The 24,654-nt window shown below is 51.9% G+C and overlaps 3 protein-coding genes across 5 annotated transcripts in view; 1 reads left to right on the top strand and 2 right to left on the bottom strand.

Annotated features, from left to right (window-relative positions):
* The window catches only part of TOP3A (DNA topoisomerase III alpha), a 33,827-nt gene extending 32,311 nt beyond the window's left edge, over nucleotides 1-1,516 (bottom strand). The window contains exons 1-2 of the mRNA XM_019656634.1: nucleotides 1,410-1,516; nucleotides 1,105-1,326 (exon numbers count right to left, since the gene is read on the bottom strand). Coding sequence (XP_019512179.1) covers nucleotides 1,105-1,284 — 180 coding nt within the window. The 5' untranslated portion in view covers nucleotides 1,285-1,326; nucleotides 1,410-1,516. The remainder of the gene's footprint in view (nucleotides 1-1,104; nucleotides 1,327-1,409) is intronic.
* A 123-nt stretch (nucleotides 1,517-1,639) lies between these two features.
* Nucleotides 1,640-15,320, top strand: SMCR8 (SMCR8-C9orf72 complex subunit). The gene is made up of 2 exons (XM_019656662.1): nucleotides 1,640-4,586; nucleotides 9,912-15,320. The coding sequence occupies exons 1-2, from the start codon at nucleotides 2,227-2,229 to the stop codon at nucleotides 10,363-10,365; spliced, it is 2,814 nt and encodes a 937-aa protein (XP_019512207.1). The 5' UTR covers nucleotides 1,640-2,226; the 3' UTR covers nucleotides 10,366-15,320.
* The window catches only part of SHMT1 (serine hydroxymethyltransferase 1), a 40,307-nt gene continuing 30,769 nt past the window's right edge, over nucleotides 15,117-24,654 (bottom strand). For all 3 annotated transcript variants that reach the window (XM_019656664.1, XM_019656665.1, XM_019656666.1), the window contains exons 6-12: nucleotides 23,891-23,972; nucleotides 23,195-23,407; nucleotides 21,754-21,870; nucleotides 19,341-19,463; nucleotides 17,029-17,145; nucleotides 16,351-16,461; nucleotides 15,117-16,027 (exon numbers count right to left, since the gene is read on the bottom strand). In XM_019656664.1, coding sequence (XP_019512209.1) covers nucleotides 15,855-16,027; nucleotides 16,351-16,461; nucleotides 17,029-17,145; nucleotides 19,341-19,463; nucleotides 21,754-21,870; nucleotides 23,195-23,407; nucleotides 23,891-23,972 — 936 coding nt within the window. In that variant the 3' untranslated portion in view covers nucleotides 15,117-15,854. The remainder of the gene's footprint in view (nucleotides 16,028-16,350; nucleotides 16,462-17,028; nucleotides 17,146-19,340; nucleotides 19,464-21,753; nucleotides 21,871-23,194; nucleotides 23,408-23,890; nucleotides 23,973-24,654) is intronic.

Raw genomic sequence — 24,654 nt, forward strand, 5'->3', positions numbered from 1 at the left:
CATGAAATAATTGCACAGTGCATTATTTAATTGTAGTTAGTAAGTGCCTTCCAAAAAGAACAGGATACCATGACAGCATATTATAAAGTGTACCTGACCCATTTGGGGGAAGAGGAATGTGAGGAAAAGGTTCCTTGAAGAAGATATTTAAACAGAACGCTGAATGATACAGAAGTTAGTTAGGTGTAGATGGGCCATTCTCAAGAGGCCCAGAGCTGTAGATGTACACAAAGCTTGGGGCTGGTAACCAGGACTCTGCAGCACCCACAACCTTGGCTTCTGCTCCCACTAGCCACACGCTGGAAACAGAGGTCTAAGGATCCTGGGATTTGAAAGAAAAAAAGAAGGAACTTCCACCCCATGCTCTTAGATGTGTTCTCCAGAAAACCATTTCAGGATCCAATTTTGTGGTTTGAGATTTTCCTGAACAGCTCTTAAGGCCTCCATGTCATCTTCTTTACGGAACCCTTTCTTACCTCCCCTTCCTTTGTTCCCTCAGTGTGTCTACAATAGAATACATCTTGTCCCTTACTTGTCTATCTCTTAGAATTAGATTGTATGAGTAGGAATAAGGCTGTCATCACCTCTAATCCGCAAACACTTACACAGTGTTGCTCTGTCACTGCACTTACAGACTCTAAGAACACACGCGGTGTGGCAGAAGACAGGAAAGCTAGGTTAGCTGGGAATGATCTGGCAGGACTTGAAGGCCAAGTTTAAGGAGTTTGGTCAGTAGTTCCCAACTTAACTTTTATAATCACGAGGGAAGAATGTTAAAATACAGATTTCCCCAGTCTCACCCCAGGACCACAGAATAGCCAGTGCCCCAAGTGGTTCCGAAAATCAGACAAGCTTGCTAATCAACTGTTGTAAGCAAGAAAGATCCAAGGTTTTCAAGTAAATGAGTGAAATGTCTTAACTACATTTTAAAATGCCCGTCAGTCCGAAGAGAAGACAGGAGACTACTGCAATTGTCCGAGCGAGACATTAAAGACCTAGAAGTGGGAGAAGTCACCTTCATCTCTATTCCCGGGGCCCCCCACTCTGTTCCGCTCTGTGGACCTCTCTAACCAAGCACAGCTGATCGAAAATGCGCCTCCTTACCCGCCTCATGCGACCGTTGGAAAGCAGGTCAGCGATCCCCTTGGCCGCGTCGTTTTTCTCCGCCACACAGAGCACTTTCCGCACGCCTCGGAGGACCACCTCCATGGCGGAAGAGGGCAAGGTCCGGCCTCCGGACCAATGCAGCCACCGGAGTGCGTTGCGGGCGACCGTGAAGATCATCCCTAGGCCCAGCGCTAGCTGCTCCCCGGATGCCTGCACATGCTAGGGAAGCCAGAGGTGAGGGTCACCCGATGCCCACCCTAAGGGAACTACAGCCTCCTGGAGCCGCCAGCGCCGCCTCTCACCTGGTCGCCTCCCACCAGCTCACCCCGCTTTAGAGCTGCGGCCTTCTCACCACAGCCGCCTCTGCACTGAATCCCGCACCTCGGCGTCCCGCTTCCGCCCGCCTTCTCTCGCCACTTCCGCCTGGGGGAGTCCACGGGACCGCGAACTACAACTCCCACACTGCCCCGCGCTCGTGGACCACTCGTCTCATCACTTTTCCGTTCCCCCGCCTCACTTCCTTTCCTTAATCGTTTCGCCCTTGGGATAGGCCACTCTACTCGGGTCCAAACCTCTTACCTGCTGGGGAGTCTACGCAGACCCTTCCGGGTTACGCGGCGCCGATACCGCGAGTCATGTGATACCAAGATGGCGGCGCCGCGGTAGCTGGCACTGGGTTGTGGCGTCCAAGGATCCGCGACGGTTTCTGCCCTCGGGTCGTAGGGGCGGCAACGCTTGGCTGGTTCCTGCAGCGGCCGGTAGCCCCGCGTTAGGCGTCTGTCCAGGGTCGGGGCTGTTGCTGTCACAGTGGGTTCGGGGGAGTCCCGGTGATCTCGCTGCAAGTGTTCTGCGTCGGCCGCGCTCGCTAGAAGAGGAGGAGGGCAACCGTCCTCCCCCGCTTTCTGTACCTGCGGAGTTCGTGAGGCCTCCGAGGGCCCTGGAGGAGCTACACCTGTGAGGGGCTGCGGGACTTAGAGTTCTCGGAAGTGTGAGAGACAGCCTAGTACCCAAAGACCGCAAGGACTTTGCTTCCTCTTCCAGGGGCCTGGGTTCTCCGCGTCTATTACCCCAGCATTCTTTCCTACTTCCTTTCAATGTTCTCTCAGTATATCTGGAAATATGATCAGCGCCCCTGACGTGGTGGCCTTCACCAAAGAGGACGAATACGAAGAGGAGCCTTACAATGAACCAGCCCTGCCCGAGGAGTACTCGGTGCCGCTCTTCCCCTTCGCAAGCCAAGGAGCTAACCCATGGTCCAAACTGTCCGGAGCCAAGTTCTCTCGGGACTTCATCCTTATTTCCGAATTTTCAGAGCAGGTGGGACCCCAACCCTTGCTGACCATCCCCAATGACACCAAAGTTTTCGGTACTTTTGATCTTAATTACTTCTCCTTGCGGATCATGTCTGTGGATTACCAGGCTTCCTTTGTGGGCCATCCCCCTGGTTCTGCCTACCCCAAGCTGAACTTCGTGGAGGACTCCAAGGTGGTTCTGGGAGACTCCAAGGAGGGAGCCTTTGCATATGTGCACCACCTTACCCTGTATGACCTGGAGGCCCGTGGCTTTGTAAGGCCCTTTTGCATGGCTTATATCTCAGCAGACCAGCACAAAATCATGCAGCAGTTCCAGGAGCTTTCAGCTGAATTTTCCAAAGCTTCTGAGTGCTTAAAGACAGGCAACAGGAAGGCCTTTGCTGGGGAACTTGAAAAAAAACTGAAAGACTTGGATTACACCAGGACTGTGCTGCACACTGAGACAGAGATCCAGAAGAAAGCCAACGACAAAGGTTTTTACTCATCTCAGGCAATTGAGAAAGCCAATGAACTGGCTAGTGTAGAGAAATCCATCATTGAACATCAAGACCTGCTGAGGCAGATCCGCTCATACCCTCATCGGAAGTCGAAGGGAACCGATATGTGTTCTGGGAAGATGGAGCATACCCAGGATCAGCCTGACCAGGCAGCCACTACCTCTAATCCGGATGAGTGTGCTGACACAGACCTTTACACCTGCAGACCTGCCTACACCCCAAAACTCATCAAAGCAAAGTCCACCAAGTGTTTTGACAAGAAGTTGAAGACCTTGGAAGAGCTCTGTGACACTGAGTATTTCACCCAGACCCTGGCTCAGCTCAGCCACATTGAGCACATGTTCAGAGGAGACCTGTGCTATCTCCTGACCAGCCAGATTGACAGAGCGCTACTAAAGCAACAGCACATAACCAATTTCCTTTTTGAAGATTTTGTGGAGGTCAATGAGAGGGTGGTGGAGAAACAAGAAAGCACACCACCTCAGCCCAGTCAAGACGGGCTGCCTTCCAGGTCCCTAAGAGAATGTCCAATTCCCCAAGTGTTAATTAGCGTTGGCTCTTACAAGTCCAGTGTGGAGTCTGTGCTGATCAAGATGGAGCAGGAACTTAGAGATGAGGAGTACAAGGAAGTGGAGGTGACAGAATTGAGTGGTTTTGACCCCCAGGAAAACTTGGACTACCTGGATATGGATATGAAAGGGAGTATCAGCAGTGGTGAAAGCATTGAGGTTCTAGGCACAGAGAAGTCCACCTCTGTGCTGTCTAAGTCTGACAGCCAGGCCAGCCTCACAGTGTCACTAAGCCCCCAGGTGGTTCGGAGCAAAGCAGTCAGCCACAGGACCATCAGTGAGGACAGTATTGAAGTCCTCAGCACCTGCCCCTCTGAGGCCCTCATCCCTGATGACTTTAAGGCCAGCTACCCAAGTGCCATTAATGAAGAAGAATCATATGCGGATGATAGTGAGGGAGTCATCCACTTCCAGGTAAGCATCAGCCCACCGGAGCTGGGTGAAGCAGAGGAAGGCAACTTAGAAAACACCCCTTCACAGACAGACTCCTGCTGCATCGGGAAGGAGAGCGACAGTCTGCAGAGGCCGCTCTCCACTTCAGTCCCCACACTCTCTGATGAGAATGGAGTAGTGAGCATCCCCCCACAGCGCTACAGGCAGAAGGACCTGGGGTTCCATGTGGACTTCGCAGTGGAAAATGCCAGCCTTTCTTCCCGAGACAACAGTTCCAAAGGGTGCCCTGCTTATGAGCTGGACCCGAGTCACCTGCTGGCCAGCCGGGATGTCAGTAAGACCAGCCTGGACAACTACTCAGACACCACCAGCTATGTGAGCAGTGTGGCCTCCACCAGCTGGGACAGGACTCCCTCCTCTCCTCATTCCGCTGGCTCCTCTTCTGAGAGGCATAAAAAGAGGGCTGGCCAGAATGCCTTAAAATTCATCCGCCAGTACCCCTTTGCCCACCCAGCCATCTACTCCCTGCTCAGCGGAAGAACACTCGTGGTCCTGGGGGAGGATGAGGCCATAGTCAGGAAGCTTGTGACAGCATTGTCCATCTTCGTCCCCAACTACAGCCACTGTGCCAAACCCGTGAAGCACTGGATCTCCTCCCCTTTGCACATCATGGATTTTCAGAAGTGGAAGCTTATTGGCCTGCAGAGGTAATTGGGTACAGGGGTAGGGAAGGGCCCTGTCCAGTTAGAAATGACGTTTCAAATGTTCATCCTCCTGGTTGAGGCTGGTGTGGTAGACCCAGAATCAGGAGGTCTAGCTTCCAGAATGGGCCCAGCACTGACTCATTGTTACCTTTGGCAACTCATTCCCCTTTCCTGGCCTTCTGTTCCTTGTCTGTCACATGAAGGCGTTGTAGTTCCTAAGTGGTTGCCAAGCCTGCTCTGCTCCCTGCTATGCCAGAATTATTTGAGAGAATTTTAAAAATCACGATTCCTGGGTCCTACCTCCAGAGATTCTGATTCAGTTGGTCTTGGGTAAGACCTGGACTTTATCTGGTATGGCAAGGTTTGGGAAAGAATGGACTACTAGATCTCAGGTCCTGGCTGAATCTCAGAGTCACACTATGGTGTAAGTGACCGAGGAGAGGTCTGCTTCTGAGAAAGGACTGTGGTAGTAATAGGAGAGGGCAGCAATCACTGGTGAGGCGGACCTCAGAAGGCTCTCGTGGCTTTCACTCCACTGTCCTGTTTGCCCTGGAAGGCTGTCTTAATAAGGAATGCAAAAGCCAATTCCTTCTCCCTCTCTGAGTGCTTTCTATTTCATTTCCCCATGTTACTCTCGTGCTTCAATAGATTCTTTTTTATTTTTCCAAATACTGCTTGACAAGTTGTCTGGCTCAAGGGACTCTTTCCCTCAGCATATGCACTGCATTCAGTTTCCTCATTCCCTTCTCTGCACCCCGCTTAGCTCATCTGTAAGACAAAGGTGTCGAGCTAGGTGATCCTTGTAGTCCCTGCTGACACAACAGTCTCAGCTTCCCTTACCACATAGGAAGGGCAAAAGGAATTTCTTCCACACTGCAGTCAGCTGCTTTTCTAATTTTCCGTCTTCCCCTTTACATGGGTCTCTGATTCCGATGAAGTCACCATCCTGCGTCTCCTTGTGTTCACCGAGTCACCTTGTGAGTCGCCTGAACTCACTCCAACCCTTGCTGCGTTAAGCTTTCCCCAGGGTCATGGTGGTGGGATTCAAGCAGGTGCCACTTCCATGTCATGCTTGACTCACTTGTTGAGAATCTACCCCAGGCCATGCTGGCGGGTGCTGGGGTACCAGCAAGGCCACTGCTCTGGAAGGATTTGTGGTTTAGGAGAGTGGGTAGATAGGTGACCAGAGCCTTGCCGTACAGGGAGATGAGAGTTCTAACTGTGGGTGCTTTGTATGTTCTAAGAAAACAAAGGGAGTGATTTAGTGACAGGTGGGAGGGAGGGAGACTGAGAAGGTATGGGGTCTTTGGCTTGAGCCACCTGGAAGGTGGGTTTGCCTTTGTGGGGAAGAGGGACAACATGGGGACTTGGTTTGACAGGCTGAGACACCTGGACAAGCCCATTCCTTGGGCATCATAGGTAGGAAACTATTTACAGATACAGAGCCTGAGGCTCAGCAGGGTAGATGACTACACCTAGTTCCTTTGCAGCTTTGTCCTTCCTCCCAGGATCCTGACCCTCTGCTGATGCCACCTCTGCATTCTTGGGTTTAACCATTCTGTCCCAGGAAGGGAAGGGCTTTTCAGGGATTGTGTTTTGCTACTGTTCTTGGTGGAATGATGGGTTGGTATCCCTTACACACACGCACACACACTCACACTCCAACTCGATCCCCTCACTCCAATCCTTGACCTTTGACTTTACCTCAAAAGAGGACAGTCTGGCCCTTTCCAGAGGCTTTTCCTGAACTGCCCTCCTTAGAATGTTCCAGAATGGCTAAAGAGATTTATCTCTTTCTCCAACTTCACGCTACCAGGTACCTGTGTTGAGAAGGATTCTGAGGCCTAGGTTGGGCTGCGTTGGAAATCCTGCTGTGATTAATTAATGATGTCTCTGTGGGTGCAGGAGAGGGTAGCTGGCAGGTTGGCAGTGTGTTTGGCACCCTGGAGTGGAAGAGCACGTGAGAGATGGTCTGAGTTCATCCACAGTGGGCACCTGGGCAAGTTAGTCCTCCACTCGAGGCTTTGTTCTCTCCTGAGTAAATAAGAGGGTTGGATCGCTGAATGATCATTTGTCAACTATTTATTGAGGGCTGTGTGCCAGCCACTGTGCCCAGTGCCAGAATTATAAGGTGAGTCAGCAGCCATGGTGCATCCCATGACAGGGCGAACATGGCCTTTGTGGTCAGCCCCAGCTGTCACCACTGTCAGCCGGACCTGTCTGCAGAGGGAGCTGACAAGACCTGCCCCATGAGAGCAGAGATTGGCGGGCCCATCACATGTGATCAATGGGAGCGCTCCTCTGATTCCCTAACAGACAGGGAGGAGGGTAGGCCTGGGTGGCAGGGCTTAGTGTGGCCTCCACTGCCGGACTTGGAGCCTTGAAGAAGCCTCCACAAAAGCGAGAGACCTGTCAGAAGTGACATTTGAGATCTTCCCAAGAATCCCAAGTGGTAAGTAGATGATTCCTCTTCCCTGGAAACTCTCCTGCTCAGACTCCCTGCCCCCCATGTACACATGCTGGGAATTGGGACAGTTGCCTCCAGGGATCCTGCTCAGGCATGAGGAACACTAGGTGGGGCTTGGAGGCCTTATTCCCCTGGGGACCTGTCACTAAAGGGTCAGCTGAAGGGCCAGAAGTGGAGTGGGGACTGGATTTGCTTCGACTCACGTGACAAAATCCTGGCAGGCAAACGGTAGACAGGATGTGAAAGCATCACGAGATGAAAACCTGTGGAGTTGTAGCCTGTGGCTGTTAGAGGGAGGCAGTGGGTGCTCTGGGTTCAAGTCCTGGTGTTAGCTCTACTGGCTGTGTGAATTTGGACCACTTATTCATTCACTCAGCAAAGCCTGTTGACCTGTCTGTGAATGGGGCTTACATGCGGGGCTGGAGGCAGGCACGTCTAGGAACAGCCCTTGTGCTGTTCCTGGCCCTCAGAACTGCTCGGAGTTGGGGATGGATGGTGAGTCACCCCCGCAGGCAGACCCAGCATTGAAACAGGGAGGCAGATTGAGCCCCTCTGAGGCTCAGCATTAGAGAGAATGAGCAGAAAAGGTACCTTTGTGTGGTCATGAACTTCCCATGCATGGGGGTGCTCAGCAATAGAGAGGGTTGGTCTCATGTGCTAGTTTAACCTGGAATCAGAATTGTGACTTGAGAGTCTCGTCCCCCTCAGGTGCTTTGACTCCAGTGAAACCAGCTCAGATGATGAACTGTTTTTAAGGATTCCCACCCAGAGCTGCCAGTCTCTTTGGCCCTTGATATTTTATTTTTTCATTAAAGTAGGCCCTCTGCCACAGAATGGATGCAAGAGATGGATAAACAATCAAGTCAGTCTCCCATTGTTTTAAGTGAAAACCAGAGATTATTTTATAACTTACTAAGCAGCAGTAACAAGCCCTGGGCTGTTTGAAAAACAGCTCTGTTCTGGAGGGAAACATGGGTTAGAGGCCCTTGGTTGAGTCCTGGCTCAGCCACTTTCTAGTTGGGTGACCTTGGACAAGCTTTGGCCCCTCTCCAGGCCTCAGTGTCCTTTTCTGTGCAGTGGTTGCCTCCCTGGCTTTGGGATGGGCAGCAATGAAATTAAACAGGCATGGGAGGTGAAGAATGAAGCTCACAGATGCCTCACGCTTGCTGTGCAGCCAAGGGACAGGCCTGGGGCTTGCCTCCTCCCATGTTATCTGGCCTCCTGCTGAGGAGCTTCGAGGGAAACAGAAATGGAGGAAGAATTAGAAGGTGCAACATCTCAGAAAAGTTGTGCCATCATAGGTAGGAGAGGGTGGGGGTGTCAGCTGCCTGGGGAGAGGCTGGACCTGAGGCCAGTGTGTTCCTGCAGGACAGGTGGCTGGAATGGAGGGGCAGGAAGACAAGGTGAGGCCTGGCTGTGCTGCTGCAGTGCCTCAGTGGGCTGGATGCACCAAGCTCAATGAGGCGTTTGGCTCGTGGTGTGGCCCCCGTGGGGAAGGTCAGTGTACCTCAGGAGTGGACCTAGCCTACTGGGAATGTGGGAAAAGGCCTGCCTCCCCAAGAAGCCAGTGAGCTGCCCCCAAGCCTGATTTCCCATCGCCCGTGGGATGTGGGCCACAGCCCACTGCTCTCCTTGCAGTTCTCAGAACACGTGGCTCTCTGCTTTCCCATCCCTGACCTTGCTCTTGCCGTAGTCTGGATGCCTTCTCCAGTTCCCAGGGCCCACCTTTCTTTCACGGCCAGCTCTGCGACGACCCCTCTGGGACCTTCCGGCCCCGGGCCTCCTGTGGAGACAGACTACATCCCCCTTCACTTGGTACACTTGAGTGAATGTTTTTTTCCCCAGCAAACCAGGCTCATCCGTCATTGTCTGCTTAGCCCACGGTCACTGCCTGAATATAGTAGATGCTCGATAAATGATTGTTAACTACACGAGAGAGCACTCAAGAAGGAAAACATAGGAGATGGCCTTGGTCCCAAGCGACTATCAGTCCTTTGTACACACCGCCTGGGGAACACAAGCTCTTAAGTACCAAAGGTATCACAGTCTGTGAGATCTCTGCTCAGCCAGCCATTTACAGACTGCAGGGTAATCCCAGATCCTCTGGGAAAACTGATGCAGAGGAAGGTTTTAAGGAGCTGCTTACTAAGACCAACCACTGACCTCCTCCCCTCACTGAGCGAGTCCTGCCTGCTTGTCTCCGATGTGCCGGGCACAGGTCCGCGCAGCAGGGGTAGGAGGTCAAATTAGCAACAGACCCAAATTAGGGTCTGCAGAAACCCTTGGCCTGTGTGCAAGACGACAGACAGCTGTCACCACACTGGTTAGTGCCAGGCTGGTGATGCTGAGGGCCAGGCACTCACCTAAGCACAACTCATTTCGGCTCCACCATGCCCTCATGAGGCAGAACTGTTATCTCTGTCTTACAGAAGAGGTTTAGAAAGGCTAAGGAACTTGACCAAGGTCACATAGCAAGAAAGCAGACGAGGGGATCATGGGAGGCTGGATAAGGTTTAAATTGGCACAAGCCGAGTATAAAAGGGAGGGAAGGGTATTCCAGGCAGAGCAAATAGGCCCATGATTTTGAGGTCCCACTGAAAGCTTGCCATGGCTACAAGGGAGAGTTATGGGGGAAGTGACCGATGAGGCCTTAGAGGTTGTACAGGGCCTTGTGGGCTATGCCAAGGCATTTGAACTTGCTCATGAGGGTAATAGGGAGCCCTTTGAAAATCATGATGATCAGATTTGCCTTCCAGAGAGCCAGTGAGAGCTGGCCAGAGACAGGAAGCTACACTCCCAGGTGCCTGCCTTCATCTTCCTGGCCCTGGCCCTCCCTGCTGACCTTGGCCTGTGTGTTTCAGATTGGCGTCCCCTGCCAGTGCTGGCACTCTGCATGCGCTGAGCCGCTACAGCCGCTACACCAGCATCCTGGACCTGGACAACAAAACCCTGCGCTGCCCTCTCTACAGGGGCACCCTCATGCCTCGGCTGGCAGACCACCGCACTCAGATCAAGCGGGGCAGTACCTACTACCTGCACGTCCAGAGCATGCTCACCCAGCTCTGCTCCAAGGCCTTCCTCTACACCTTCTGCCACCACCTGCACCTGCCGGCCCATGACAAGGAAACTGAGGAGTTGGTGGCCAGCCGGCAGGCAAGCTTCTTGAAGCTGAATCTTGGTCTCGTGAACGAAGATGTAAAGGTGGTCCAGTACTTGGCTGAGCTGCTGAAGCTGCACTATATGCAGGCGTCTCCTGGGACCAGCCACCCCATGCTCAGGTTTGACTATGTCCCCAGCTTTTTGTACAAAATCTGAGGTCAGTCCCAGCCACTGTGACCAAGACCTGTGATTCAGGGCATGGGGAAGGGAAAGCTTGGTGTGACCAAGTCCTCTGAGCTGTTGAGACATCTGGTGTCATAGGTGGGAAGGAAACGAAGGTGGCAGTGGGGTTCTCAGGTGGCTCCAGGCAGCTTGCAAGCTGGAATTGGGCAGAGGGGAGCCTGGCTCTCTGAAGGCATCTGGAAGGACAGTAACAGCTCTCGTCTCCCTGGCGAGGAGTGGCCCCGGAATTGGGAGGGGGCTCTTGGCTTCCAGAGGACTGGTAGCCAGAGAAGAAGAAAGCCTCAGTGGGTGGGATGAGGGGCAGGAAGGCAAAGCCCCGATGGGAGGAACATGGTGGCCGCATGCAGCTGCGCTGGACACTTGAGTGGAAAAATCACATGAAGCAGCCCGTTAACTGGAATGATTTGGTATAAAACAGGACACTGGCACATCCATTGTCTCATTCAGACTCCAGCTGAATGTCCTGCTAGAGCATATCATCCCGGGAAGGCCCCTTAACAAGTGAGGTGAAGGGGAGAAAGCTGGGCCCCCGTGCTGCAGGGAGAGTGAGCAGTACCCACCTCCATGCTCACTTCCTCAACAGGCACAGAAAGGCCTGTGGGTGGGCCCTGGAAACTGTGCCCATAGGTCCGCAGGAGTGACTGGAGTCGTCGTTAGGCCCCAGTTGTCAGTGAGAACGCTCTCTCTCGGAGATAGAAAGCCCAGTAAACAGGCAGGGCCAAGGTGCCATGAGGCCATCACCACTGTGCAAGTGATGGTGAGCCAGCAGGCTCTCTGGGGCTCGGTCCACCAGCTTCTCTGGCCAGCGTGAGTTAGCACTGTCCTCTTGAGGAAGGTCTGCAGATGCATGTTGGAACTTGGCAGAGGTCATGCCCCGGTCTTCTCACCCAAAGCAAACCTTTCCAACTACTACCTCTCGCAGGGTCTTGTGGGCGTGGTGACTGCAGAGTTCTGTTCAGCTGCTGGTCTGGGTGGACAGCCCAGCTGGTGATAACTCATGGCAGGGCTCTCCTCCAGGCAGGAAGGAGTGGCTGTCTTCATGTATCTGCTCAGGGAGGCTGCGCAGATCTGGAGTGCACCACCTCTCTGCAGCTCTCTTCCACCCTCATGTGAGCCCCAAGGACACTCACCTCAAGGCAGCTCAACTCCCGTATCCATGGAGCCCCCCAAGTACTCATCTCCCACAGCTCCCTTCTGCCCCCATGTGAGTCCCCCAGATACCTCCCCGCAGCTCACTCCCACCCCCATGTGAACCCCCCAAGTGCTTACCCCCCCCACAGCTCACTTCCACCCCCATTTGAGTCCCCCAAATACCTCACCACAGCTCACCCCTGCCCCCATGGAGCCCCCCAAGTACTCACCTCCCTGCAGCTCATTCCCGCCCTCATGTGAGCCCCCTACCTTCTCAGGAGATGCTCCTGGTTCAACCATCAGGACCTTCCTGAGGTTTCTTAAACAGTCGCCATTAGTGTGTAGACGGAGGGCTTCTTGGAGATCTTGCAAGTTTTATACTTTTTTTAAAGCTGTTTTTCCCACTAAGTAGGGAGAACTCTTGGTATTTGCTTTTAATTTGTTCCCAGAAAATTGTGATAAAACAGGCCTGAGCTAGCCACAAGTGCTGAATACATGTGTGCGTATCTACTGGGGCCTTGTTCTGTGTCGGGGTCCTGCTGCTGAGACCCGGTCTGCCTGTCAGCTTTGTGGCACAGCACTGAGGTCACAGAGGCAGAGATCCCTGCGACTAAAGAGGGTTTGCGTTGTATCACTTGGTGGTCCCTTCCTTGCCCAAGCCTCTGCCCATTGGCTCGCACCCATTAGCTTCTGGTCGGGGTCCCATTCCTGTCGTGGCAGGGATTTCCTCAAGGAAAGAGGAAAGCCTTCTTTTGTGGCTGTCTTCATGGATGTGTGGTTTTGTTTCTGTGACAGAACCATTTGTGGCAAGCGGCACTGCTTACATCTCATCATTTTTCCTTGTGCCTGCGCCTGTTGCATATATTTGCACACAGACGCGTCTCTAGGCACATCTTGGCAGCATAGAAATGTGAAGGGTTTGCCAGTGGGTAAAGCTGCATCGGAATCCTGTTTCTCTCTGAGCTCCTGTCTGTCACCTTCTCCCCTTCCCGGTGTTCACAGTGCTGCTGTTTTCTAACTGGGTGGCTAACTGCTGTCTATGTAGGCCTCCAGGGACATGAGCTTGTGACGTTTTATCTCCAAGGGAATAAGAGTGTGGGGTCCCAGTGACAAGGTGGAGAGTGATCATTGGCACCGCCATTGCTGTTTCATTCCTGTGTTTCACACTGACGTGGACTCTGCGGTTTACACTGTTCTCACCCAGGAAACCGATGCAGGCAGGTCAGTCAGACTTGGCCTTGAAGAAGCGCAAGCCACACACTCCCACAGAGTTTGCTTTGGAGGGTGTTTTCTCGGAAGCTCTACCTAAGGATGGCCCCAAAGGTGGACCCTGTGGACTGTACGGTGAGCCATCAGGTGTGGAGAGACGGTCCTGCAGGGCCCACCACAGAAAGAGCACACAGCATCTCACTGGAGCTGGTTCTTCACGAAGAAGGCGAGCTCGCTTCACCGACCAGTGGGTGCACACCAGGATTTCAATTTGTGGTTAAAACCTAACTTTTCAGTGTGACAGTTTGAAAGGATTGCTTGATGCTAAGTAATGTTTCTTTTCAAAGGGATCGTAAAGTGGAACTTGGACTGAGCCAGTGTGGGGAGAGGCAGTTGAGACTGTGGAGCTGCCCCTCCCCAGCCCCTCCTCCACTTTGGAGAACTGGAACCTACTAGAAGTCTCAGATGCATCTATAAATCTTAATGGTGGGGAGCCCTACGCAATGGGACGAACCTCTTCAAGAATTTTCATTTGAGGTTTTCCTCTAGTAGTAGGTCAATAAGTGTTAATAATAAAACATTGAATGAAAACCACTTCCCAGAAAATAAAGGACATCAGAGCCCCTTATTACTTCTTCAATCCTGTCACTTTGAAGGCCCAGGCACTGAACTTTGAGGTTTGTTTCGACTTCCAGTTACCTGCCTCCCCCCCAACCCCCAGCCCCCTTTTTGACGCAGTCCAGGCTAGCAATTATGCAGTAGTGATTTCCTGAAGCTCCATTTTAGAGATCAGCCGAAGCTTTGTATAGCACCTGTGTCGCCTGAGCTGCCACCTCACACCTCACTTTCTTTCCCCAGGAACTTTGCTCCTTTAGTGGATCTTTGGATTTTAGAAGTTGTGACTTTTCCATAATTGACTGCAATGGCTGAAGTTACACATTGCCCCAGAATTTGGAAATGAGCCATGATAGCTCACGTAGCTGTCATTTCCCATCTAGCTTTTAACTTCATTTCAGATCAGTTACTATATGCAGAGTATAGTAGACTTCAACCCCAAATAACTTATCATTTCAAAATCCAAAGGCCAACAGTTCTACCCCAAATGACAGGGCTGCTGCAGTTCTGTGATGTGGGTCTGGAGGCCAAGAGCAGTCTGGAATATCTTGCATGCACACTGACCACCCACGTCTGCCAGTGTTGCGTGCCTCTGCCTCTCTGGACCTGCTGTTGCCATGTCATCTTTGCACTGGTGACAGCACTCAGCTGGTGGGGATCCATCAGTAGGTGTGAATGGCCTTCAGAGGCACTGACCCCACCCCCCACCCCCCAGCCAGCAATCAGATTTTTACCTCCCATCTCCCTGTACAGCTCTGAAGAAAGCGCCTTGGTTCATGCTTTGAATCAAACGAGCCAGCTTTCTAGCTTTTCTCTAGTACTGTCAGGGATTAGAGATACCATGTTAACAGACTGCAAAAAGGAAAACATCAAATTTCTACTTCTGGCTGAAAGCAAAATCAGTCTCAGCTGATAAGGCTTGAGCACACCGTTTTCCTGAGTCCTTTTTCCGTTGGTCACTGACCTAATCTGGCCTCATCTGTTAAGATCTGGTTATGCCATGGGAAGGAGGAAGCACCTTGCAATGAACCAAGCTGTTGGTAGGGGGCCCTGGCTTCCTGGGAGTGACTGTTCAGCTCCAACATGGAAGCGACACAGAGGTCTTGGAGATGTCTGTTGCAGCTGGGGAGGAGTCAAGCCCCTGAAGATAAGACTGGGCAGTATAACAAGTCCCAAATCAGGCAGAGATGTGGGGACTGGTGTGTCACCTACACCCCAGGGAGACTGCGGCAGCTGTCTACCCCATGCTGGAGTAAATGCCAACAACACACTAGGCTCCAGCCTGCGGGGGCACCTTCTAGGACCACAGGTTGTCCGACCCCCCGACACTGGCTGCACAGGTTGGGCTAAGATGCCGCCTTTCAGGTTGCAGTGAAAAGCATAGTCTGTGAGGAAGTCATATTTACTATTTTTTGAAAAGTATTTTATTACTGCATGTTCCCGTCTGTGCGTGAATGTGAACCCAACCATGTGAGCTGCAGTCATCCTCACAGTGGCGAGGGCAAGAGTATGACAGACACGTGTAATGGCGGTTCGTAGATATGGCTGCACCAGAGTTCAACCAGAGTAAATGCCAAACAGTATGAGAAATGTACTTTTTAAGAAACTAATTTATTTGCGTTGAGGTATTTTTGAAATATAAAAATTGGTTGTATTTTTTAAAGCTATAATTCTTATAGGCATTCTGTGGTTAAATATTTGATTGTGCTTATTAAAAATGGTCATTTATGGTTTGCACTTCAGCTTTGTGAAAAATAAACTCTCTTTGGGAAGGTGACATTTGGTTTCCTGATTACAGGAGGGAGTTGGTTCTCACTCAGGGCAGAAGGGCTCCTCCTGGCTGCTGCTGACAGCAGGCGAGGATGAGGTGCCCCGGGCTCTCCCACGTGCCCAGGGTGGAGAGTGAAGGAGACCATTTCCACAGCCGCTAAGAGAACCCTTGCATAGGTCTGTCTAACTTAGAACTCTGATTGAAAGCACACAGCAGAAACTTCAGGACAATTTCCCTCTTCAGCTGGAACGTCATAATTCAGGTCTCCTTTGGCGTCCCACAGGGTAACAAAATATTACGAATGGGCAGCTTTTACAAACTACGAACGTGGGTGCTTCTTACCTGTTGCATTGAGTTGGGGGAAAGCCCAGTAACTCTGAGAAGGGTAAAATTACTGGAATCTTTCTAATAGCTCTGCCCTATCCCCCTATCTAAATGAATTAAGGATAAATAGGTGTTTCCTTTTTCCAGAATAACTATATAGCTGTAAGAGAGTGAGGTTCAAATTTAAACTCTTTAATAACTTGTCCCAGAATTACTAACAATGGACCTTAAACAGATTTCAATTTGTGAAGAAGATAACGTGAGAAAGGTCCCAAAAGAACGCCCCTCAGCACATGGGTGAACAGGTCCTGTATGGCAGTGCTCCTCCCTATCCTCAGGAGGGAACGGGATCCCTGGGCCGGCGGCCCTGGCAGTCCCAGTGTTCCGGCACTGCGGTGCTGTGGCCTGGTGACTAGAAGTCGGGCAGGCCAGGCAGAGGGAAGAGCGACGCGAAGCTCTCCACCTCCTCCCTGAGAGCCCTGATGGCACTCTGGTGCTTCTCGTCCCCTGCCAGCTTTTCCTTGAACTCCTTCAGGGTGGCCCTGGCACCGACGTCGTTCTGAATCTGCAGAGTCAGTTCTATCCCTGTACGGCAGAGATAAATGAGTCCTCTGAGCCAGCAAGACACACCTGAGGCCCAACTGCCCAAATGCCCCAGCACCAGGGGGTGTGACAGCCATAGGTATCAGTGCTCACCCCAGAAATGATTCTTGTATGCACCCTTCCTTGGGCAGGACAAGTTTACAAACCTCTCAGACCAGGTGGTTTGCTAAGTGATTTCTGCAGTCTCCTGTCTCCAGCACTCAGCCTTGACACAGACATGTCCTTCAGGGGCTAGGTCCCAACTACTCAGTCAGACTCCATACACACAATATGAATGTTGCAAACCTCCAAACCTATATCCTTACCTCTGTGAATAAAGTAGGCAACTTTTTGGAACTCTCTTTCCTGAAGTCCTCGGGATGTCAGTGCTGGGGTCCCCAGTCGCAGCCCGCTGGGTCGCAGTGCGCTTTTGTCACCTTTAACATAAACAAGCTCTGTACTTGGACCGCACCCAACTCACCACTGACCACTGTGTTAAAGCCGGACATTTGAGCAAAAAGAATAGGCCCGCAGATGCCAGCTCAATCTAGCGAGAGCAAGACAAGCATAGCTGATCTCCACACTAGAGGTGGAAGCGAAGGCCAAGGCAGTGGGCACGCTTTGACCACTCTACTTTAAACAGTAAATTGGCTTCTGTGACATGGCCTTTGCTTCTAAGCGAGGCTAGCATCTGTCTGGCTTGAGATGTGTTGCCCACATCTTATTAATAACCCACTGAGAAATCCTGTTTCCAGAGCCCCCTCCTCCCTCTTCCAAATGCCTTCTCTCCTCCAAGCACTCCACCTCAGACCCCCATCCCTGGCAGGGTTAAAGCCTGTCAAGGAGCAGCCAAGAGAGAGCCACAACTTAGCTCCCAAACAGCATGGTGTATCTACCCCCCCAAACCATTTGAGGTCTGTCCCCAGAGCCAGTGACCATCAGCTGTAACTCTGGCCCTAAGTGCAGACAGGAGAGGTATGGAGGAGACCAAGGAGGATTCTCACCTGGGCAGGTGTTCTTGTTGCAGGCAATAGAACAGGCTTCTAGCACCTTCTCAGCCCTGCCACCATCTGTGCCTTTGGAACGGAGATCCACGAGGATCAAATGGTTGTCAGAACCACCTGGAAACCAAATTGAACATGTAGGGATGCAGAAGGCTGATTCCATGCCAAGCGAAGGTATTTCTCTCTTCCTAAGAGATGAGTGTGGTGGAGGATAGGGGCTAAAGCCAATGAGGTCAGGAAGGGGTGTCCTGGAGGTTTTCATCTGGGCCTAAGAGTTTCACAGAAAGGACAGAGTAGTGTAAAAAGCATTCTGAGGAGGAGGAGGGGACTGAGCTGAGAGGACAGTGACCAGACTGCCCAATGCAACAAGCTGGCTGGTGAAGGGCCTGGAAGCTTGTCAAGGGAGTGACAGCTTGCTCGGTGCCATTCATGGCTTGTTTTCTCTGACAAATCACTTGGGAAGCTCTATACAGCATCTCTGAAATCAATCTTCAAGGCTCCCTCCGAGGCAGTGTCAGAGTAGCAGATGGTGGTTCCGTTTATGGTAAGTGGGTAACTGCTGCCTTCATTGAGCACGTGTTAGGTGCCAACACCATTAGCCCGTCATATATTTTATCCCTAACCCTGTGAGGGTGATAGTATTATCAGAGTGGGGCAGATAAGGATATCAAGGCTGGAAGAACTTTCTGGAACTGGCCCAAGGCCACCCAGGAGTCTCCCAAGAACATGGATCTCTCCACTTTGAACTCTCATTCATCCCAGGTCATTGGCTTGGGCAATAGCAATGACTGCAGAGATGCAGGTGAACTAAGTCAGTGCTCAGCCCTGGACCCCAGAATACTAACCGTGTGGCTTTAGTCAGGCAGTGCAACATTTTGGAACCTAAGACACCTATGTGTAAAATAATACCAACAACATACAAGGCTTGTGAGGTTTAAATAAGGTGCTGTATATAGTGCTTGGCCAACGCCAGGCATGAGGCACGATCCACAAGTGCTGGCTGCAGTTACAGTTCAGCTACCTGCACCATGTCGTGTCCTCAGAGCAGAGTGAACCGAGGGGTGAGGAAGGCCTGGAAGCTCAGGAAAGGGGAGGACTCAATGGGAGGCTCTGAGCAGCTGGCCTGGCAGGGCTGCCGTGGGATGCCAGGAGCCAGAGGGAGTTTGGCCTAAATCCTTGTGATGCCAAGCCTGGTTCTTAGACCCACATCACCTGGGAGCCGGTTAGAAAGGCAGAGCCCACCCAGGCCTGCATTTAACAGGGTGCCCAGGGATTTGTATGCACATCCAAGTTAGAGAAACAGTGACCTAAGGGACCTTGAGGGTCACAGTCCAGACAGATTCCTGGGGTTTTCTTACTGGAAGATGTGGAAGTTGGAGAAGAAAGCAAAGAAAGGAAGTGAAGGAAAACAAAGGAGGCGCTACTCAGGACCGCTGAAAAGATGGTGTTTGCCTCAGCCCTGCTGCTCACAGGTTTGGTGAGGAGCCCACTCCTTAGACTAGGGCCCGTGACCTCTGTAAAGGACAGTGGTCAGGGAGGGGGCACCTGCATGCACTGGGGACCAGGACCCATCTTCCTGGACCACCTCCTGCTAGTATGCACGACAGCCTTGTAAGCAGAAGAATAAAGCTTCCCTTCCTCGAAGTAACCAAGTACGCTCTCTGCCAGAAAAACGGTGCCATCCTAATTGTGTAAGCCTGCAGTGACTTAGGTGGATGGCACCCCTGAGTGAGGCCCTCACCTGGAAAGTCCATCTCACTCAGGGTCACTCAGTGTCATTATCTTCGTATTCAAGAAAGTGTGGACGTAGCAAACTCCCATGAACCTCTGGCAAAACAGCCAGTTCTGCCTTGACCCTCGGGTGAGTCGGGGCATGCCTGCAGGACAGTGCAAGGCATCACTGTAGAGAAGGCCCTGGGTTCCTGCCCTGTTTCACATCCTGGCTCTGCCACCCACCAGTCGTGTGACCGCTGGGACCTAACTTCTCTCAGGTGAGCCTCAGGTGCTCCTTTCAGAAAGCTGTTCTGAGGACTTGAGGCCTCACCTGCCAGGTGACAAACAGCAGCTAATAGAACCATTATCTCTGGCCTAGCCAAGGAGGCAGCTGTCATGAAGTAAGGCGGAAGCCATGCGGGGCACACCTACTCCTCTAGAGGCAGCCCCAACTCAGACCCCAGCTGTAGCCAGTGCCAGGGCCACTACCCTACAGACACAGCCTGGCTGGATGGACTGCGGTGCAAGGCTTAGTGCAACCTTAAAGAGCAGACTTGTGTCCCGGGGTCAGTGGGTGCCACCCAAGTGTCTGGGGGTACCTGTTACTATTGTGTAGCCCAGCTCCACCAAGGTCTCAGCCAGAGCCCTGCAGTTGGCCACCACCTGGCGCTGATAAACTCTGAATTCTGGAGTCATGGCTTGCTTCAGGGCCACAGCAACCCCTGGCAGGAAGAGACAATGGGTCAGGAAGGAAGGACAGACGGGATCAAAAGACAGACGGAAGGCTGGCTGAGTGGTGCGTTAGTTAAGAGTTGGCTTGGGACATCAGCTCTGAGCAGCAGGGCCCCACTTCGGATCCCACATGAGGGCCAGTGATGCTGCGCCCTCTACAGCTAAGATGGTGAACAACAGCTTGACCTGGAGCTGGGCTGCTGTGAGTCGCCCCCGACAGCATAGGCTGCATTCCCTGCTGCAGTGGGCTGCCGTAAGCTATCGTGAGCTGCTGGGAACCAGTGTGAGCGGCCGGCAGCCGGCGTGAGCTGCTATGAGCTGCCATCCAATGACCAGCGAGTGACTGCCTCACCCGGGAAGAGCACAATGATAATACCAACATGGGCCAGTGAAGCAACGTCCTCCACAACTACACTAAAGAACAAAAGGACAGCAACTTGTCTGTTCCCCTCCCCCAATTCCCCAATAAAATCTTAAAAAAAAAAAAAGACAGATGGAGAGTCAAAAAACACCCCTTGCCCCCACTTAGGCTTCCTTGTTTCTCAGTGTCACTGAAGGGGATGGATTACATTTCCCCCAAAAAATGACATTATTTTTAACCCTATAATTACCTGGCTAAACCTCTGGACCTCCTCTTTGAGGAAGTGCTTTTGAGGTTGCCTTTGTCCAAGCACAGAAGTTTCATGCTAATAAGATTACCACAGGAAAACTGTTCTTAAGCAAGGTAGATTTTACAGTCCTTTTTAAGCTCGATATGTGAAAACCATTACTTTGCTGCACTAAACACTGATGCTTTGAGGCCAAATTATACAGATCTTCCAGAGTCCAGGTGAGAGGTGCAGGCATATTGTACCCTGCACATCCAGACTTACCTGGCACCTTGTGTTCAATCCCAAAGGCTGTTTCAGGGCACAGAAAATAGAGAATGGAAAATGCGTGTGTCTGAGTCCCAGCACACAAGTCTCCAATGGGTGTGGAAATGAGTGGAAAAGGCTCCAAGTGGCTGGGCGATGCCATCATCCAAGGGTTAAGAAACTGCAGATGCTACCTTGCAGGTACAAAGAGGGACACGAAGCCAGCCTGGTGGACGTGCAGGCCTGCCCCAAGCCCTGCTGCCTAGATCCCCAGTCACTGCTTTCTCCACTCCCCCCTTGGAAACACAAGTGCTTCTTTTGATGGACAAGTTACACCTTCGTCCTGGGCTCTTTTACCACCTACTTTGTTCCAAAGAAGACAGTGGAATAATTGAGATCATTTTCTAAGCCATTTGTACAAACAGAGAAAGAATCAGTCAATGACTGCTTGCTGGAGGATCATGGAATCCGACAAACCCAGGAGCTACTGGTGCGGCCCTGAAGTCAGTGGCGTGATGGTCAGACACAGGTGCCTTTGCCCCACAGGAGGTCAGGATGCCAGGGAAGAGGAAACGCGTCCTTGCTAATTGCACTTCCTCTGCTGTGCTGCATTCTACTTGTCAGGTTCCTTCCTTGTTGTTTCTTTTTTTTTTTTTAAAGATTTTTATTGGGGGGAAGGGAACAGTGCTGGGGAATTGGGGGAAGGGGAACAGACAAGTTGCTGTCGTTTTGTTCTTCAGTCTAGTTGTGGAGGATGTTGCTTCACTGGTCCAAGTTGGCACCATCATTGCGCTCTTCCCGGGTGAGGCAGATCAGTCGCCGGCTTCTGGACGGCTGCTCACGCAGCTGCTGGCCGCTCACGCTGGCTGCTGGCTACACACGGTAGCCCATGGCAACCCACTGCCACAGGGGCTGCAGCCTACGCCGTCGCCGGCGACTCATGGCAGCCCAGCTCCAGGTTGAGCTGTTGTTCAGCATCTTAGCTGTGGAGGGCAGTGTCACTGGCCCTTATATGTGGGATCCAAACTGAGGCCCTCTGGCATCCCAGCATCCCAAGCCAGTTCTTAACCATCGCGCCACTCGGCTGGCCCCTTGTTGTTTCTTAAGGAGGGCTACACATGGAACCGGGGCTGACTCAGTTTGCCCAGGGGTGGTCACACATGTTGGGTCCATCATTCCCCCTTGTCCCTGCCTTATACCAATCACCACTGTTTCCACTGTCTCCCTTGTTAGCATCTCCCAGTCAGGAATCTCTAGTTTCTCCCCAGTGTGGAAGTCCTGGCACACACGCTGCTGGATAGGTGACATGGGGGCTAGCAGCCACAGGATGAGCAAAAGCGGGAGCCCCCAGACCCACTGCATGGGGGCCACCGTGGGTACAGATGCTCCCTCCAAGGGCTCGCAGTTGGGCTTGGTGATATTTTACCAGCAATGGCGTGATTGTGGGGACCTCCCTGCAGGCCTGGGAACACGGCAGAGTTGATGAGCGACTCCAGGTTGTACAGAATCTCTTTGCCAGTTTTGGGATCCACACTGCGTACTCCTAGATGAAGGAAAACATCAGGATGGGAACATCAGATAGACTTTCCCGTTTTCTCCCTGCCTGGGCTCACACCCAGACTAGCCATGAGGGCACTAAGCTCAAGCCTGGCCTCTGCTCCTGGAGGTGAAACCTGGTACGAAATGCTGCTGGGCAGAGAAGGCGGTGGCTTCCAGAGGAGGGCAGACCACCCTTTCAGACGTAATGAAAAGATGAAATGAAAATTCTCCCTCCACTGAGATTGTAACAAAAAGTATGCCTTGGGCAGATTTCCTCAAAGTACCAGGGAGCGGTCTCCCAAGGTGACTATTTGGAGGGAGTCAAGACTCACGTGGGAATAAGGTTCCTTTCAGAGAAAAAGTTAATAATCGGTAATAACTGCTGGCTCTACAGAGCTTCTTCTGAGCCAGAACTGCTTTAAGCACTTTATCTAAATTCATCCATTAATCCTCACAACAGCAGCCCAAACAGACTGGTCCTGTTATTATGATCACTCTGGAGATAAGGAAATGAGGAACTGAGAGGTCGCACACTTAGCCCAGGATCACACAGCAAGTATGGGGCCAAGCCAGGATTTGCTCCAGCTGCCTGGGTCAAAATCACACCAACGTGCAGTGGGAAAAACAAGCATCTGCCAGGCAGGTGGGAATGGCCACCTGCCGCAGAAACGTTAAAACACAACGGAAGAAGAAACTCAGAGGAGTGCGGAGGCTCCAAGGGGGCACATGGGTGTGTCCAACTGGCCAGGGGCTGGGAAAGCCAGTCTCCAGAGGACTGGTTTCTCTGCTGATGCCAGGTTTGTGCACCAGGTCCCAAGGACTACATGATGGCCTGGTTGCTAATGTGGCTTTCTCTGGCAGGGGAATTCCAGAATGAGGGGAGCGCCTACCTGTGGGCTCTAAGCATTCCATGGCTAGAATGAGAAATTCCTTACTAAAATAACAAAACAGGTACTAGGACTTAAACATTAGTATCTTACGGTTTGATTACTATGGGTCTTTCTCTAGGAGAAACAAGCTAGATGACAGTAAGTTCACCAACATACTACTATACCGTGAGGCCTCCTGCCAGTCCCTGGCCAGCTATGCTCATCTTCCTTTCACTCCAACACCTACCTTGTGAAGAGGGTTAGTTGACCCAAGGGATGCTAGCACCCAGCGCAATACCTCTCCTTTCCCAGAACCTGGATAGCTATGCTCAGGACTTTTTCCTAGATCCCTCCTGAGTAGCTCTTTAAGGGATCCTAATATCTTTAAGGGATCCCAGGTCAGTTTTCCCCAGCTTCCTAAACCCTGGCACCCGCCTGTACTCCACGCGCAGAGCACACCTCTCCTGTAGAAGATCATGCCGGCCCGGCAGCCTCTCAGGGTTTTGTGGGTGGTGGTGGACACCACATGGCAGTGTTCAAAAGGGGAGGGCACCACGCCAGCCACCACCAGCCCGCTAATGTGCGCCATGTCAGCCATGAGGTACGCCCCGTTGTCATCAGCAATCTTCCGCAGGCGCGCGTAGTCCAGGTTTCGGGAGTAGCAGCTGGTTCCTAAGATGGCCAAGGTGACACCGTAGAGTCAGAGATATCATTGGCCAGCTGAGAGTCGGCTGCCAATGGCCTCTGGATATGCGTATTTGAAAGCTTGGAGATTTCTCCCTCTAAAATCTGAGAATAGAAATGAAGAATGTTCTCAAAAAACATCTTTGTGCCAAAGGCAACCACTCTGATCTCTGCCTCTTCAATGTTATGGTGGTTGGGGTGGCCCCCAACTATTATTACCACCCCAATTAGTCAGGGTTAACATTTCTAGATGCTTCTCCGAGAACAGCTTCAGATCTTATTCTACCTAGTACCAATGGTGAGAAACACAGACGTATGTCCTGAAAGAAAAGAATATACTTAGACCCAAGAAACTCAGCCATCCAAGGCAGAAGCTAGCAGGGAGCAAGGACAGGGCGGGGAACTGTCACATCTTCGGTTTGTAAGAGGCCCAGAATCTGTAATGCAGTTGCTTTCTGCCCAGCTTATCACCTGCGATAATCAGCTTCGGGTGGAAGAGGCGGGCATTTTCCTCCAGTTGGTCGTAGTTGATGTAGCCAGTGTCCGGGTTCACCTGTGGAACGTCATGGAGACAGTAGGCTTGGGCTGCCCCCTTCAGCCTGCCCTCCCACCCAAACTGGTGCCAGCTGTCAAGGATAAGATGACATCCTCCACCTGCCCAAAGCTGTTAGCTCCACTCTGCTGTGAAACCCGGGAAGATGTCCCAGGCCAGGACTTGAGGGCGAGGTGGCCTACCAAGTATTCGGCCTTTACAAGTGGTGCAGACAACTAAGTATGGCTTATGGACACACAATGATGCCCTGAGGGACCCCAAGGGGAAAGTGAGGCGCTGCCCCCAGGGCTCTCCTGGGATGAGAAGGAACCAAAGGGCCACTGCAGAATGAAAGAGGAGTGACAGACACGCACCACTGCGCAGGTGCTGAGACAGTTACCTTCAGGAATGAGACACAGTGCCTGCCAACACCATTTCTAATCCAAGTACAGTGAGGCCAGAAAAAGAAATAAAGGAATAAGGATTAGAACACACAAAAAAGCAGACATTACTCAGAGACACCAAGATTGTGTACCTAGAAAAATCTAAGACTCTAGAGCAGTGGTTCTCAACCTGTGGGGCGCGACCCCTTTGGGAGTCAAACGACCCTTTCACAGGGGTCACCTAAGACCATCGGAAAACAAAAAGATATTTACATTATGATTCATAACAGTAGCAAAATTACAGTTATAGAGTAGCAACG

Source organism: Hipposideros armiger, unplaced genomic scaffold (assembly GCF_001890085.2).
Source record: "Hipposideros armiger isolate ML-2016 unplaced genomic scaffold, ASM189008v1 scaffold_264, whole genome shotgun sequence".
Taxonomy (NCBI): Eukaryota; Metazoa; Chordata; class Mammalia; order Chiroptera; family Hipposideridae; genus Hipposideros; species Hipposideros armiger.

Excerpts from the sequence above, each read along its gene's own strand:
- SMCR8 (XM_019656662.1), top strand. The coding sequence starts at position 2,227 with ATGATCAGCGCCCCTGACGTGGTGGCCTTCACCAAAGAGGACGAATAC. Across the intron at positions 4,587-9,911 it reads AAGCTTATTGGCCTGCAGAG|ATTGGCGTCCCCTGCCAGTG; the intron begins GTAATTGGGTAC and ends TGTGTGTTTCAG.